The sequence below is a fragment of the Hyaena hyaena genome, unplaced genomic scaffold, assembly GCF_003009895.1.
Source record: "Hyaena hyaena isolate Hyena2069 unplaced genomic scaffold, ASM300989v1 scaffold_157, whole genome shotgun sequence".
NCBI classification, from domain to species: domain Eukaryota; kingdom Metazoa; phylum Chordata; class Mammalia; order Carnivora; family Hyaenidae; genus Hyaena; species Hyaena hyaena.
This window is the reverse complement of record NW_024080789.1, coordinates 857,715-875,946: the sequence shown is the minus strand read 5'-3', so window position 1 is coordinate 875,946 and position 18,232 is coordinate 857,715. Positions and strand designations below refer to the sequence as shown.

Here is an 18,232-nt window from a genome sequence, read left to right as displayed (position 1 = left end):
TATATATACACCCAACACTAGAGCACCTAAATATATTAATCAAACACTAACAGATCTGCAGCAAGAAGTAAACAAATATACAATCATAATAGGAGACTTTGGTACCCCATTTTCAATAATGAATTGATCACAAGGCACCTGGCTGGCTCAGTCAGAAGAGCATGTGACTCTTGATCTAAGGATTATGAGTTCAAGCCCCATGATGGATGTGGAGATTGCTTAAATAAATAAACAAACAGATAAATAAATAGATAAACAAAAATGGATTGGTCAGGCAGACAAAATCAATAAGGAAACACTGAACTATACTTTAGATCCATTGGACCTAACTGGCATACACAAAACATTGCAACCAACAGCAGCAGAATACACACTCTTCTCAAGGGCCCACAAACATTCTCCAAGATAGATGATATGGTAGGTCACAAACAAGTCTTAGCAAATTTAAGAAGACTGAAATTATACCAAGTATGTTTTCTGAACAAAATTCTATGAAACTAGAAAATAATAAGGAAAACTGGAAACTCACAAGTGTAAATTAAATAACACATACCTGAACAACCAATGAGTCAAAGAAGAAACCAAAAGAAATCGAAAGGGAATTTTAAAAAGACCTTGAAACAAATCAAAATGGAAACACAATATACAAAACCTACTGGTTGTAGCAAAAAGTAGTTCTAAGCAGGCAGTTCGCAGTGACAAATGCCTACAATTAAGAAACAAAGATCCCACGGGCACCTGGGATCAGTTAAACATCTGACTCTAGTTTCAGCTGGGGTCATGGGCTCATGGTTTGGGAGTTTCAAGCCCTGCATCGGCCTCTGTGCTGACATCATGGAGCCTGCTTAGGATTCTCTCTGTCCCTCTCTCTCTGCCCCTCCCCTGCTCTCTCCCTCTCTCTCTCAAAATAAATGAATAAGCTTAAAAAAACAACAACCACAAAGATCCCAAATAAACAATTAACTTTACACCTCAAAGACATAGAAAAAGAAGAACAAATCAAGACAAAAGTTAGCAAAAGGAAGGAAATAAGATCAGAGCAGAAATAGGGACTACAGAAAAATAGAAAAGATCAATGAAGCTAAAACTGGTTTTTTGAAAAGATAAGCAAAATTAACACACCATTAGTCAAAGAAAAAAAGGAGCAAAGACTCAAATAAATTTAGAATTGAAAGCAACATTACAACTGATACTAAAGAACGTATCATAATCTCACTTAGAATGATTATGCCAACAAATTGGATAACCAAGAAGAAATAAATTGCTACAAACATAGAATATATGAGACTGAATCATTCATAGAAAATCTTAACAGACTAGTAATGAGTAGGAGACTGAATCAGTAATCAAAAACATCTCAAGAAAGAAAATCCCAGGACCAGATGATTTCACTGGTGAATTCTACCAAACATTTAAAGAGTTAACAATCCTACTTAAACTCTTCCAAAAAACTTAAGAATACTCCCAAACTCATTTTACAAGGCTATTACTCTGACACTACAAGAAAAGTACAGTTCAATATTCTTGATGAATAGAAATGTAAAATCCTCAACAAAATATGAGCAAACAGAATTCAGCACATTAAAAGAGTCCTACATCATGATTAACTGTGATTTGTACTTGGGATACAAGGATGTTTCAACATATACACATTAATAAATGTGATTCATCACATTAATGGAATAAAGGATAAAAATCATCTCAATGCATGCAGAAAAGTCATTTGACAAAAAGTCAACATCCTTTCATGATAAAAAATTCTCAACAAATTCATCACAGAAAGAATGTACCTCCATATAAGGAAGGCAATATATGACATACAGCCAACTTCATAATCAATGGTGCATAAAGCTTTTCCTCTAAGATCAGGAACAATACAAGGATGCTCATTCTTGCCACTCCTTTTCAATGTAATACTGGAAATACACATATTTCTAGACATGTATTTTTCATGCCACTGTAATTGATATCTTTAAGTTTTCATTTTCTATCTATTGCATAAACTTTATTTTTAAAAACGTTATATGCAGAAACCTTGCTACTTCCCACTTCTAATAATTAACGTATACATTTTAACCTTCTATGTATACAATTTTATCAACAAATGTGTTTTGTTGCTTTCCAATCATTATACCAATTTTTTTCTTGCCTGATTTCCCTGGGTAGGTCCTTCAATACAATATTGAATAAAACTGGCAAAAATGGACATTGTGTTTTTTCCAGACGTTAGAGAGAAAATTTTCTATACACCAGTAAATATTAAATTTTGTGATTTTTATAGCAATATATATTATGTCATGATCAGATTAATGAGGTTCCTTAGAAGGTGAGAAGGCAAAATAGAAGGCCCATAATAAGACAGAGACTCGAGTCTTTATTTTCCTTACATAATTCTCCTGTCACTATATTATCATTTCCTTCTCACAAAATTTCTGTATGTTCTGGAGACCCTGACTTTCCCATGTCTCTCCAGAAGGGCCAGGTGGGGCCAACTTCCATCAAGGCCTCTCAAAGTAGATCACTCCGTGCTACATGCTGAAGGTTTTATTTCCCAGATCCAAATGGCCAGTTATATGCAGCATCAAACAGTTCACAATGACACAAATCATTTTTTCACATGCTTGCACATCTTTTTGGGATATGTCGTGTTCTCTGCAGAGGTTCCCATACAAAGTCTTACTTCTCAGAGTAAACACTGGGGCCCTGCAGAAAAAGTGTCAGCTAAGCAGGACATATGGAGGAATCAAGTAGGAATTTTATTGCAGAAATCATATTTAGCCACACTGGTCACAACATCCCTGCCACACAGGATGCTCTCCTAAAGATTCTTATGGGAGAAGAATTCGTGCCACAACAAAGTATAAAGAAACATTTTAGAGATAGCAGGTGGGATTTTTACGTCCTGATTCATACTTACCCATGTAAGCTATCCTAGGCACATCTTCCACATTACCTATGGGAGGACCACTCACTTCTCAGGAAAAAGAATTGGTGCTTCAGGAAAAGGGTAAATCAGGATCGGTGGTGGTATCACACAGGGTCTTTATGTGCAAATACCATAATTTATACGCGTTTGCAAAATAACATAAGTAAAAGTGAAGTCTCCATAATAGTATGAGTTAGGCCACCAGGCACTAGAGCAGTGAAATGGACAAAGAGAATAGGAAATCAGGGAAATCAGACACAGTGTCTGGAATGCAAATCAAGTTTAAATGTGGACATATGGTTATTAGCAACCTCCTGCAAAAGAACAGAGAGGAAAGATAAATAAAACATGAGCTAATGACATGTTCTCTGCCAGAACTCCATAGATAGATGAGGCAACAAATACTGTGGATGAAAAAAGGCTTCTCTGAAGTCACACAATCTATGAGTAATGGAATAAGCATTAAAACCTATGACCATCCGTGTCTTTCCATCACACTAAAGTCCTAGAGGGGAGGAGTAAATCAGAGAAACAGCAAGAAGAGTCAATTCCAAGATCCTAGGTCCATCCACTGACACAGATCAACTTATATTCTTGAATCGAAAAACAAAAAGACCACATCTATTGGACCTTATTAATACATTTTTCCATCTATCTACAAGAATATATTTCTTTTCTTACATGTACCTTTACAGGTGACAATCAAATTCTTCTGTCAAGCAGTTTCTAGGTTGTGGCATCTACTGAGTCAGGCTTTCTTCTTGTACTCTATAGGGAATTACTTCACAGACATAATTATGCCAAGCTAACATTAATAAAATTACCACTCGCCCAATTCTTATTATGTAACATAATCACAAATATGTAACTTCAAAATAGACTATATATGTAACTTGTATAATTAATTCAGTTCATAATCTCAGAAGTCTTATTTACATGCCAGTGAAAATGCCCATTATTTATATAACTGAGATGTTTGTATTATCTTTGATAAAAAAAATACATTAGAAACTTTATTTCTAGAAACTTTATTTCTCATGAAATCCCTAAGTTTGTGGTATTTATTATGGCTTAAGCACATACTGAAGACTTTTCTGTGCTTATTCCATCCTTATGATTTTACCACCGTATGAATTCTCTGATGGACAGTGAGCTGTGACTTCTGGATGAAGGCTTTCCCACAAATAGCACATTGATAGGGTCTTTCTCCAGTATGAATTCTCTGATGTAAAACAAGGTCTGACTTCTGGGAAAAGGCCTTTCCACATTCAGCACATATGTAAGGTTTCTCTCCTGTATGAATTCGCTGATGCCCTGGGAGGTGGGACTTCTGAGAGAAGGCTTTCCCACATTCACTGCATATATAATGTTTTTCTCCTGTGTGAATTCTCTGATGTCCAATGAGATGTGATTTCTGACAGAAGGCTTTTCCACATTCGCTGCATTTATAGGGTTTTTCTCCAGTATGTGTTCTCTGATGAATGATGAGCTGTGACTTCCGGGAGAAGGTCTTCCCACATTCAGTACATTCATAAGGTTTCTCCCCAGTATGAATTAACTGATGGGTAATGAGTTCTGTCTTCCTGCTGAAGGCTTCCTCACATTGAGCACATTTGTAGGGTTTCTCCCCAGTGTGAATTCTTTTATGTATAATGAGGTGGGACTTCTCGCAGAAGGCTTTCCCGCATTCAGTACATTCATATGGCTTCTCTCCAGTATGAGCTCTATGATGTATAATCAGCTGTGACTTCTGGGAGAAGGCCTTCCCACACTCTCTACATTCATAAGGTTTTTCACCAGTGTGAACTCTCTGATGTGTAATGAGGGAAGATTTTTGAAAGAAGGCTTTTCCACATTCAGAACATTCGTAAGGTTTCTCTCCAGTATGAATTCTCTGATGTACAATGAGATGTGACTTTTCACTGAAGGCTTTCCCACATGCACCACAATCATATGGTTTCTCTCCAGTATGAATTCTTTGATGTATAATGAATTGTGACTTTTTTAGAAAAGATTTTCCACATTCAATGCATATATAGGTCTTCTCTCCAGTTTCAACATTCACATATTGAAAAAGAGACTGTTTATTGCTGATCATCTTTTCACATTGACTATCTTCACAGCGTTTAACTCCAATATGAATTTTTTCCGGCTTAGAATAGTAAGAAATAGGTGTACTCTCACATCTAAAATTCTCAACAATGTTTTTTCTTGCATAACCGCTATTACAACTGAATAAGTTTATATTAGGTATCAAGCTCTTTTCAAATGAGTCACATTTATACAATCTTTGTCTTGAAGCACCTGGGTCTGTGCAGTCAGACCTAGATGTGCAGTCATGAAATATTTGTCCTGATAACTTATATGTGTAACCTGATTCTTCAACAACTCTTTTAGTTTTCGATGACCATGACTTGCCTGAGAAGTCTGTCTTTATTTTCCTGATCTCTCTCCATCTGGTCATCACTCTGCCAAATCTTAAAAATGGAGTACAGTGAATGATCCCTTTTTACACTTTCCACTATCTCCTTATAGAAGGAAACATCTCCAGGTATATCCACTTGAGGGTTGTCAAGTCTAGTCTCCCTCTCTGAAAGAATAAAGACATAAAATCAAACAGATATAAAGATTTAGTAGAGGACAAATGGATGATACAGGATGGTCTAAGAGACAGAGAACTGGGAAGGCAACAGGCCATTTAAAACATGTAAATTAATCATATGAGAAATTAAAAATGGACTTTACTTCTAATAGTAATGGCATGCATTAGTTGAATTCTCCTTCCCAAAAAACGAGTACGAAAACAAAGAAAATGATTTAAAAAAAATAAACAACAACCAATTCATGGTACTGAAAAACTACCAAAGGCAGGTCATTAGCTGAAAAGTGCTTATTCACCCAAAACTTCTTTATTAGATAAGAATGGGGAGCTTGTGAAATTTTTTTCTCAGGTTTTCCCATCTCAGCCATCCTACTTTATGGGGCATTGAAAGATAACAAAAATCCACAGGATATCCAATACAGTTTAATGCTGTTAGCAGAGCAGTTCCATCATCATACTGTAACCCCTACAGATATACTACATGTATGTAGAGACTAAAGTATGAATAAAAATTCAATAGGGAAATTAAAATGGTATACTAAAAAACATTCTTTTAACACAAAAGAAGACAGGAAAAGAAAAAGGACCAAAAGAGATTAAACAAACAGAAAACAAATAGCAAAATGGTAAATATAAATCAAAACAAATCAATAATTACATTAACTGGAAATGGAATAATACTACAGTCAGAAACTGTCAGGCTGTATAAAACAGTTAAGAATCAACTATACACTGCCTATAATAACATCACTTTATTATTTTTTAAATAGTTATTATTTTGAGAGAGAGTGCAAGTTCATGAGGAGGAACAGAGAGAGAAGGAGACAGAAACCCATACTGTCGGCTCAGAGCCCAAAGCAGGGATCAATCTCACAAACTGAGAGATTATGACCTGAGCTGAAATCAACAGTTAAACGGTTAACCAACTAAGCTACCCAGGAACCCCAAGAAATTAACTTTAAATTCAAAGACAAATAGGCTGAAAATAAAAGAATGGGGAGGAAAACATCATGCAAACTCTTAAGCCTAAGAGGTGAAGTAGCTATGTTAATATTACACAATATTCAAGATAACAAATATTATTAGAAACAGATGTATTTCAAAATTGCAAAAGGAGATTTGCAAGAAGATATAACAATTATAAATGTATTTGTACCTAACCACAGATGCCCACAACACACAAATCAAAACTAACAAAAATGAAAAGAAAAAAGATAAATTAATAATTATGTCTAGAGATTTCAACATCTCTCTCACAATGATGTATAAAAGAAGTAAACAAACAGACAAAGAGGGGCGCCTGGGTGGCTTAGTCGGTTAAGCGTCCGACTTTCCGACTTTCGCTTAGGTCATGATCTCGCGGTTCGTGGGTTCGAGCCCCGCGTCGGGCTCTGTGCTGACTGCCAGCTCAGAGCCTGGAGCCTGTTTCGGTATGTGACTCCCTCTCTCTCTGACCCTCCCCTGCTCACGCTGATTCTCTCTCCTAGAAATAAATAAAACATTTAAAAAAAAAAAAAAAAACAAACAGACAAAGAAACAATAAGCATCAATAAACCTGACATCTACAGATACCCCATCCAACAACAAAATACACATTCATTTCAAGAATACATAAAAGAAACATCAGAATAGACTATATGCGGGTTTCAAAACAAGTTGTAATAATTTTATGAGGACAGAAATCATACAGCATACATTCTCCAACCATAATGAAATTAGAAAGAAATTATCAAAAAGGAATCTCGAAAGTTCCCCCAAATGTTTAGAAAATAACATACTTGTATATAACCTATATGTCAGAAAGTCCAATAAGAAATTAGAAAATAACTTGAATGAAAATGAAAACAGTATGTCAAAACTTGTGAGACACAGAGCAATACTTAGAGAACAAATTATATGACGGTGATCCTCATTTTGCATGATTCTGACATGCATGAATTTCAGTACAGTTTCGTTAAGTAATACCAGCCTGGCAACAACACAGTTCATGTCCAATGAACTTTTTTTTCTTTTTATTTATTTATTTAAAAATAAATTTTTAATGTTAATTTATTTTTGAGAGAAAGACAGAGCATGAGCAGGAGAGGGTAGGAGAGAGAGGGAGATGCAGAATCCGAGCAGGCTCCAGGCTCAGAGCCTGATGTGGGGCTCGAACTCACGGTGAGATAATGCCCTGAGCTAAAGTCAGGTGCTCAACTGACTGAACCACCCAGGTGCCCCCACAGTTCATGTTTTAATTACCCCAGTATACTACCTGTGATTAATAGGGTAAAGTATAAACTTCACTGCCAGCATTTGAGTCCACAAATCCACTATGTAAATAACAGATACACATCATGATCAGTACTCAATCATTTCACTTTTTTCAAAGTCTGTTATCAATTATTAAGTCTTTAGGTATGTAGCCAGAAGAACTAAGTGAAGGCAAAAATTAATTGACCCACAGATCAGACAGCTCGCCCTATTACTGACCCCTACATGTATGTATGACCCCAACACTCATCCCAGACTTCCCATTAGACTCCACAGACCTCCAATTACTGACCCTCGCAGATGCCCCCCTCCAATATCAACGCCAGACTTCCTCATGACTCAACTCATAAACCCCACTTCTACTCCCAGCTCGATTATCAGGTCCCAAAACATCGATCACAGTTTAACCCGGGACAGTTGTCACGGATTAACGTGGATTGACCAATTCTCTTGCTTCCTGTCTGGGTGAACACAGCATAGGATTCTCAAGCATGCACCCAGGTATACTGTGTGGTTTTGCCCACTCCGCATCCTCTGCGGCTTTGTTCAAGAGGAAAGATGGCCACCCCTGGGGCGTTGTGTCTCACTGCGGAAGCCACCATCTTGAGAGCCCGCCAATTCCCTATAAGAGGAGGAATTTGGTTTATTCCTAGCTTGAGTTTGGACTGTGTGATTGCAGCGGCAAGGAGAGCGGGCAAGATGACCAAAAGGAAGATTATACAAACCAGTGTGGTGCAAAGTTTTGCAGAGAGCTCTTAAAGGAGGATTGGGGAAGAAGGTGCAGTAGTACTGTCCTTTACTGGAAGACTAACTGGGGAAAGAGGAATTTGGAATGGTGCAATCCTTTTGCAGGAATTCTACTTAAGAGTGCTGGTAAATGGTACAGCCCTATGAAGGGAGGATTTGGCCTATACAAGGGGGATTCCACTGTGGGACAGAGGGACAAAAATGATGGAAGGATTCATGGGGGGCAGAGAGGGATCATAACACCCCTAATTATGCTAAAATACAATGCTAAGGAATTGCCTGGGAGAAATTACAACTACAGTAATATGCTGCAAGGACTGTCTGATGAAAAAAGGAAAACTGAGACAGTGAAGAGACTGAACACAAAATAAAAGAGAATCTGAGGAACAGAGAATGGAGACTAAGGGACAGAAGTGGGGGATGCTGAGACTGAAAGGCTGAGGTCTGAGATGAGGGGAGAATGCAGAAGGGGGAAGTCTGAAAGGGATAAAAAGGACACTGAATGAGTATAAGGGGAGACGTAGGTAGGGTGACTAAGTCCCAAGGTTTGTCTGGAATGTCCTAGGAAATCCTTCCTTGGGACTTGAAAGGTCTCAGTTTGAGGAGATGGATGGGAAAAGTTGAGGGAAAGTGCAAAACCTATAAGGTGACCTAAAAACTAAGGCAGTAAGCAACAACGTTTTTATTTTCTAAATATAATTTATTGTCAAGTTAACTAACATACCGTGTCTACGGTGTGCTCTTGGCTTCGGGAGTAGATTCCCATACTTCATCGCTTACATACCACACCCAGTGTTCATCCCAATAAGTGCCCTCCTCAATGCCCATCACCCATCTTCTCCTCCCATCAACCTTCAGTTTGTTCTCTGTATTTAAGAGTCTCTCATGGTTTGTCTCCCTCTATGTTTGAAACTATTTTTTCCCCTTCCCTTTCCTCATGGTCCTCTGTTAAGTTTCTAATCATCGAGACAATATGGTATTGGCACAAAAACAGACACATAGACCAATGGAATAGAGAACCTGGAACTGGACCCACAAATGTATGGCCAACTAATCTTTGACAAAGCAGAAAAGAATATCCAATGGAAAAAAGACAGTCTCTTTAGCAAATGGTACTGGGAGAACTGGACAGCAACATGCAGAAGAATGAAACTGGACCACTTTCTTACACCTAATACACAAAAATAAACTCAAAATGGATGAAAGACTTGAATATGAGATTGGAAACCATCAAAACCCTAGAGGAGAAAACAGGCAACAACCTCTTTGACCATAGCCACAGCAACTTCTTGCTTGATAAATCTCTGAAGGCAAGGAAAATAAAAGCAAACATGAACTACTGGGAACTCATCAAGATAAAAAGCTTCTGCACTGCAAAGGAAATAATCAACAAAACTAAAAGGCAACCGACGGGATGGGAGAAGATATTTGCAAATGATATATTGGATAAAGGGTTAGTATCCAAAATCTATAAAGAACTTAACCAAACTCAACACCCAAAAAACAAATAATCCAATGAAGGAATGGGCAGAGGACATGAACAGATACGTTTCCGAAGACATCCAGATGGCCAACACACACATGAAAAGATGCACAACATGTTTTTAAAGTCAAGTGGATAAGGACATAGATTTTGTACCTTTCCTAGTCAGCATTGCTCCCCCCCACCCCCCGGGTTCTGATGTTGACAACCATGATTTGCGGTTTATAATAATGAATTATCCATTGTTGCATCACTCAGGAGTAATGGTTTTAAGTGTGTAACTTAAATGCAAGCAATCATAAGCATTAACAGTCTGTGGATTAACTGTTGTGCTTTATACAGATACAGTGCTTGCTTAATTTTTATATTGTAAATATCGTGACCACATTTTCTAAGAGTTCAGAAAATGAAAATGAAAACAACTGTAATACCAACGATATTACCAAAAAAACCCTCTTATTTTGATGACAGATGTAAAGACACATCCACACCTGGATTAGAGAGGTAAATAACTAAAATAGAGCAAATTGCACAATATGCAGAAGAGAATTTGGGCTTGGGAATGGTGGTGAAGGGGACGCAAAAGCACAATGAAATAAGTCAAGGATGACAGGCAAGTACTTCTAAATAAATAAAAGGGTTTTTGCCACCCCAAAAGACACCAATTATGAGTTGAAAATAGAGACTGCTCAGTTATATTAGACAGACAGCATAAACAGGTATTACTATATAGTTCTAATCACTGACATATGAAACTGAATAAAGTTACATTTCCAAACTCAAATGTTGCAACTAAAATGTCCTGTAGACAAAAGGAGAAATTTTGGTAACAGATGTGTTAGTTCCTTACAGTGTAGAGCCAATCCTGCTTTATATTATTATTATTATTATTTTAATGTTTACTTATTTTTGAGAGAGATTGAGAGAGCACAAGGAGGAGAGGAGCAGAGAGAGAGAGGACAAAGAATTCAAAGCAGGCTCTGTGCTGCCAGTGCAAAGCCCCACACGGGGCTCGAACCCACAAACCTTCAGATCATGATCTGAGCTGAAGTCAGTTGCTCAACCAACTGAGCCACCAAGGCGCCCCTATTATTATTTTTAATTTATTTTATTATTTTATGTTATTTAAAGAGAGAAAGAGTGTAAGGGAGATGGGCAGAGGGGGGAGAGAGAGAATCTTAAGCAGGCTCCACACTTAGCATGTAGCCCAATCGGGGGTTTGATCCCACAACCCTGGGATCATGACATGAGCCAAAATCAAGAGTTGGGCGCTCAACCAGCTGAGCCTCCCAGATGTCTCAATCCTGCTTTCAATAATGTATCAGATAATACATCAAATCATGACAGGAAAAAAAAATCCCTTAGCTCTTCACACTTGGATTGAAAAATGGTGGTCAAACTGTCTTTTTACACGTATAAAGATTTTCATGAAACTAAAGAAAATAAAATTGTTGCATTCTTGTCCAGTTGCAAACTAGACTTTGTTCATCTAGAAAAATGTTAATTGCATACCGCAAATGTCAATCTGCAGTTCAATTCACTCTATAAACTTATCAAAGTAAATGAAAACATCTTACCTGTTAAGATAGCATATAATTATAGGTAGCATATAGTTAGAGCATGTTTCTATCCATTAATTTAATCCATTTACACTTAAAAGGACTACTGTTCTATTTTGCTATTTGTTTCTACGTGTCTTATCTTTTGTGTGTGCCGCAACTCCCTCAATGCTGCCTTCTTTTGTGTTTTTTTTTTTTACAGTGTACCATTTTGATTCCCTGCTTAGTTCTTTTTTTTTTAATATGTCTTAGTTATTTTCTTATTGGTTGCTATGGAAATTACAATTAACATCCTGAATGTACAATAATCTACTTTGAATCGCTATCGATGTAGCTCTGACAGCATACAAAACACTAATCCTTTCCAGCTCTGGCCTCCTGTTACTTTCACCTGTATGTTGTTATTGTAGACAAGACAGACATGAAGTCAGGAGTTGTTACAAGATAAAAAAGGTCACTGTATATTGATAAGAGTCAGCTCATCAAAAATATTAACAACTATAAATATTTATACACTGAACAACAAGGATCAAAAATATTGAAGCAGGTGTTGACATTATTAAAGGGAGAAGTGGACAATTTTGTAGTAGTAGTGGGAGACTTCAACACCCCATTTGAAATAACGGATTGAACATAGAAACACAAAACCAACAAGGAAACAAAGAGCCTGGTTAACACTTAAACTAGACCTAAAAGACATACAGGACACTACACCCAACAACAGCTGAATACTTATTTTTTTTCAGGTTCACATGGAACATTCTTCAGGATGTACCAAATCTTAGGCTCTAAAACAGTATCAATAAATTTTAAAACACTGAAATCATATATACTATTTTCTCCAACCACAAGGAAATAAAATTGGAAATTAATGAGAGGAAAAACTGGAAAGTTCACAAATATGTAGAAATTAAACAGGACAGTATTAAATAACTAATGGGTAAAAGAAAAAAATCACAAGGGAAATTAAAAATACTTGGAAACAGGGGTGCCTGGGTGGTTCAGCAGGTTAAGCCAACAACTCTTGATTTGGTTTAGGTCGTGATCTCATGGTCCGTGAATTTGAGCCCTATATGGGGCTCTGCACTGACAAAATGGAGCCTGCCTACAATATTCTCTCTCTCTCTCTCTCTCTCTCTCTCTCTCTCACTGTCCTTCCCCTGATTGTGCAAGTACTCGCTCTCAAAATAAATAAACATTTTTAAAAAAAGTAAGTAACATTAAATAATATGGAATCAACCAGTGAGAAAATATTTTTCTCATGTTTGTACCCTATCCTTTTGGTTAAATCAAGGAAAAAGTATCAATACTCATGTCTGTAACATCTAATACTTCCTCTTTTTTCTTTTTCTTTTTTTTTAAACCTAGGCTTCTAGTTCAGAACCTTTGGCAAACAACAGTAGCTACTTACCTAAAAGTAAGTAAAATCCCTGCTTGGGATTTTGTCTCTCTCCTTTTGCCCCTCTTCACCACCCTCAGACAGAGACAAATGAAATAATAATAATTAAAAAAAAAAAAGCCACAACAGGGGCGCCTGGGTGGCTCAGTCGGTTAAGCGTCCGACTTAGGCTTAGGGCATGATCTCACGGTTCGTGGGTTCAAGCCCCGCATCGAGCTCTGTGCTGGCAGCTAGCTCAGAGCCTGGAGCCTGCTTCACGTTCTGTATCTCCCTCTCTCTCTGAACCTTCCCTGCTCATGCTGTCTCTCTCTCTCTCTCCCTCTCAGAAATAAATAAAAACATTAAAAAAAGAATTTAAAAAAACCACAACATACCAAACTTATTCAATACAGCAAAGGCAGGGCATGGATGGAAATTTAGAGCTGTAAATGCCTACATTAAAATAAGAAGCAATATTATAAGCAATTACCTAACTTTATACCTTAAGTAACTAGAAAGACATGAAAACTAAACCCAGCGCTAGCAGAAGGAAGAAGGTAATAAAGATTCAAGTGGAAATAAACAAAATAGAGAATAGAAATTATCAACAAAACCGGAAGTTGATTCTTTGAAAGATCAAAATAAATAAGTAAACTTAAAAATAAAAAAGATCAAACACAAAACAAGGATGCCTTCTCTCACCAATTTTATTCAACATTGTGCTGAAATTCTGGCCAGAGTAATTTTCCAAGGAAAAAAATAAGGGGCATCCAAATTAGAAAGGAAGATGTAAAACTGTATCTATTCACAGGCAACATAATCTTAGTAAAATCCAAAAACCTCCCCCTCCTGCCTCACACACAAACTATTAAAGTTAATAAATTCAGTAAGGTTGCAGGATACAAGGCCAACATAAAAAGTAAGTGATATTTCTACACAATATCAATGAACAATTCAAAAAGGATATTAAGCAAACAATCCCATTTATAATAGTATCCAAAGGAATAAAATACCAAGAAATAAATTAAACCAAGTAAGTACAATACTTCTACATTGAAAACTACAAAAACATTGTTGAAAAGAATTAAAGACCTAAGCAAAAGGAAAGGTAGTATGCAATCACTGATTGGAAAACTTGATTATTATTAACATGCAATATTCACCAAAGGTATCTACAGATTCAATGAAATTCCTATCAAAACCCAACTGCTTCTTTTGCAGAAATAGAAAAGATTATCTTTAAATGCACATAGAATTGCAAGAGACCCACAATAACCGAAACAATCTTGAAAAAGAACAAAGTTGGAGTGCTTACACTTTTTGATTTCAAAAATTACTACAAAACCATGGTTGTCAAAACAATGTGGTACCAGCATATGGGTAGACAGATAGATCAATAGAATAGAATGAAGAACCCAGAAATTAACCCATATACCTATGTTCAAGTGGTTTTTGACATGTGTGGCAAGACCATTCAATGAGGAAAGGACTGTTCTTTTAAGAAATCGTCCTGGGAAAATAGATAAGCACATGCAAAAGAATAAAATTGGACCCTTACCTTCCATTATATGCAAATAGCCAACAAACACATGAAAAATTCCTGACATTATTAATCAGGGAAATGCAAATCAAAACCACAATGAAACACCACTTTATACCCACTAGGATGGCTAGCATCAAAAAGTCAGATAATAACAAACGTTAGTAATGACGTGGTGAAATCAGAACACCCTCACACACTGCTGGTGGGATGGTAAAATGGTGTGGCCGCTTTGGAAAAAACTTGGCACTTCCTCAAATGGTTCAACATAGAATTACTATATGACCCAGCAATTCCATTGCCAGGAATCTATGCAAAAGAGTTGAAAGTGGTATATCCACACCAAAATGTGTACACTATTTACATAATTAGTCATAAAAGTCAAAAGGTACAAATAAGCCAAATGTACATCAAATGGTGAGTGGATAAGAAAAGATGGTCTGTACATACAACAGAATATTATTCATCCATAAAAAAGAATGAACTGATACATGCTAAACCATATGGGTGAACCTTGAAAATATTACATTAAGTGAAAGAAGGCAGTCATAAAAACTACATATTATATGATGATTCAATTTATATGAAGATATAAACAGAATAGGTAATTCTACAGAGACTGAAAGTAAACTAGTGGTTGCTTAGGGCTGGGGAGGTGGTGAACAGTGCGGTGATAGCTAAAGGGTACAGGGTTTCTCTTTGAAATGATAACAATGTTCTGAAATATATTGTGGTGATGGTTGCACATATCTGTGACTATACTAAAAGCCACAAAATTATATACTTTAAATGGTGAATTATATCTCAATAAAGATGTCCTTTTTAAAAAAAAAAAGCTGAAAATCTTAAAAGTAGTCAGAGGAAGGGGTGCCTGGGTGGCTTAGTCGGTTAAGCGTCCGACTTTCGCTTAGGTCATGATCTCGCGGTTCGTGGGTTCGAGCCCCACGTCGGGCTCTGTGCTGACTGCCAGCTCAGAGCCTGTAGCCTGTTTCAGTCTGTGACTCCCTCTCCCTCTGACCCTCCCCTGCTCACGCTATCTTTCTCTTTCTCTCCTAGAAATAAATAAAAATCTTTAAAAAAAAAAAAAAGTAGTCAGGAAAACACATGTGTCCTTTAAGTACTACAATCGTCAACTGACTTCTTTTTAAAAAAAAAAATTTTTTTTTAATGTTTTATTTATTTCTAGGAGAGAGAGAGAGAGAGAGACAGCATGAGCAGGGGAAGGTCAGAGAGAGAGGAAGTCACAGACTCTGAAACAGGCTCCAGGCTCTGAGCTGGCAGTCAGCACAGAGCCCCACGCGGGGCTCGAACCCACGAACGCGAGATCATGACCTAAGCAAAAGTCGGATGCGTAACCAACTAAGCCACCCAGGCGCCCCGTCAACTGACTTTTCAATAGAAACTATGAAAGCCAGAAAACAATGCAGTCCTGGAACACGTGTATAATTGAAAACTCTTCCTTAGCAAAAGGATTAAGGAGAAATACATCTACTCCGTATGCCTATAAGTGGAAGTACTTTTATAATTGTTTTTTACCATAAAAAGTGTTAAAATTCTCATAATTTAATCCTCTATTTTATCCTTATACTAACGTATTAAAGAGTCTCCCCACCCAAAGATTTAGTACATATAGCCTTATATTTTTTAAATGTTTATAATTTTACACTTTCATTTTTATGCAGTATTTCATACAGATTAAGGACATTTACTATAGAGCAGAGGTTGTCAAATGTTTTTTAGTAAAAGGCCAAATAATAAACAATTCAGGTTTTGCAGGCCATATGGCCTCTATCACAAATCAACTCCACTCTTGTAGACTAACAGCCACTATAGACAATAGTAAATAAATAAATGTTGCTATGTCCCAATAAAACTTTATTTATATACACTAAAATTAGAATGTCATATAATGTTCATGTATCATGAAATACTATTTTATATTAACCATTTTTAAAATGTTCTCTATGTTATGAAATTTTGACATTCTGGGGTGGAGGTCACTGCTGGCTGGGGAAACTGCCCCTCTCTGAGCTAGTTAATTCCTATTGTGATAAACAACTTATCTGACAGTACTCCTCCCATATGCAAACCAGCCAATCCCAAGTCTATAGCCCCAACCACCTCCTTTAGCTAAAAGTCACACACCAACCTAATATTCCCCTGCCCCAAATCAAATCCAGGTAAAGACAATTAAGGACAATCCCTATACCCCCAAGCCCACCAGAATTATTCAAACTAGCCAATGCTAAATGGTTTATTCTGCTCTGCCTTTCCTTTTTCATGTAAATACCAATAAAGGCTATGGTCTAGAGTGCACTTGTTGTGATGAGCACTGGGTGATGTATGGAAATATTGAATCACTATACTGCACCCTTGAAACTAAGGTAACACTGTATGTTAACTATATTAGAATTTTTAAATGTCCCTCATATCTTTAAAAAAAAATAAGGCTATGATTTATGCCTTTACTCCTGCCTCCTGACTGATACTGGTGCTTCTTCCTGTGGTCCTATGTGACATTGTAATTCACAAGAAAAACATATTTGGTCGTTCAGATAACCAAAATATATTTCTCATACGTATTGGGTCATTGTCCATGGTTCCTGGCTCACAGCTTCCAAAACCCTTGAAATTTTCTGAGTGATAAGAACAATGGGAGCATCTTACGTCATCCTATTTGGTCTCTTGCCCTTAGTTTCTGAAATTGTTTTAGAACCAGTAAGTTGAGATGGGTTTCCTCTTATTAATAGCCCTTTTCCACAACTGGGTTACGCGGTTACAATGTTACTGAGGTGACTTGCGGAAAGCACCTAAAGAAGGAGGCTGATGGCCAGGGCAACCAACCAAGAGTACAGCGGTGGAACTTTCAGTCTGGCCTCCTGATGTTCAGGAATGAGACAGAGGCTAGAGGTTGAATCAATCAATAACCAACAGCCAGTGACTTAGACAATCATGCCTATGTAATGAAGCCTCCATAAAACCCGAAATGACAGGGTCTGAAGAGCTTCCAGGTTGGTGAACATGTGGAGGGAGATATGGGGAGAGTGCCTGTTTAGAGAGAGCATGGAGCCCCCCCACCCTTTCCCATACCTTGCCCTACATATGTCTTCCATTTAGCTGTTCCTGAGTCATATGCTTTTGTCACAAATCAGTAATCTAGTAAGTCATGTGTTTCTTTGAGTTCTATGGGCTGTTCTAGCAAATTAATTGAACCTAGGGAGGGGTGGTCGGAACCTCTGAATTAGAGCCAAGCAGTCAGAAGTATAACTAACAATCTGGGCTTGTGACTAGATCTGTAGTTTAAGGAGAAGGCCTGAGAACCTCCAATCTGTAGCAGAGAATAAGCTGGGCTTGTGACTAGGTTTTCAAGTAAGTTGGGAGCAGTCTTGTAGGACTGAACCCTTAACCGGTGGGTTCTCATGCTTTTTCCCAGCAGATGTGGCAGAACTGAGTTAAATTGTAGGACACCTGGCTCATGTCAGAGACTTGATTATTGTTGGTGGAGGGAACCCCTCAGTAGAGCTGGGACCCAGACTGCCTCCCATTTCTAGGGGAGCTTTGAGTACATTAAAATTTTCTCTCAATGACATTGACCCCTCTCTCTAGGTCATCACTCTCTCACTTTATATACGAACACCTAAACACATCTCTAGTTTTTTTTTCCAGTCATTTACAAATGTAAAAAACACTCTTTGTTCACAGTACAAAAACAGGCAGTTGGTTGATGTGGCCTGAGTGGCAGTT

The 18,232-nt window shown here is 37.3% G+C and overlaps 1 protein-coding gene across 1 annotated transcript; it reads right to left on the bottom strand.

The window, feature by feature from the left end:
- Positions 1-4,037: 4,037 nt before the first annotated feature.
- Positions 4,038-17,086, bottom strand: LOC120236582 (zinc finger protein 300-like). The gene is given in 3 exon segments (XM_039239455.1): positions 4,038-5,327; positions 5,329-5,516; positions 17,068-17,086. Coding segments are annotated over 3 exon segments (1,497 nt in total).
- Positions 17,087-18,232: the final 1,146 nt, after the last annotated feature.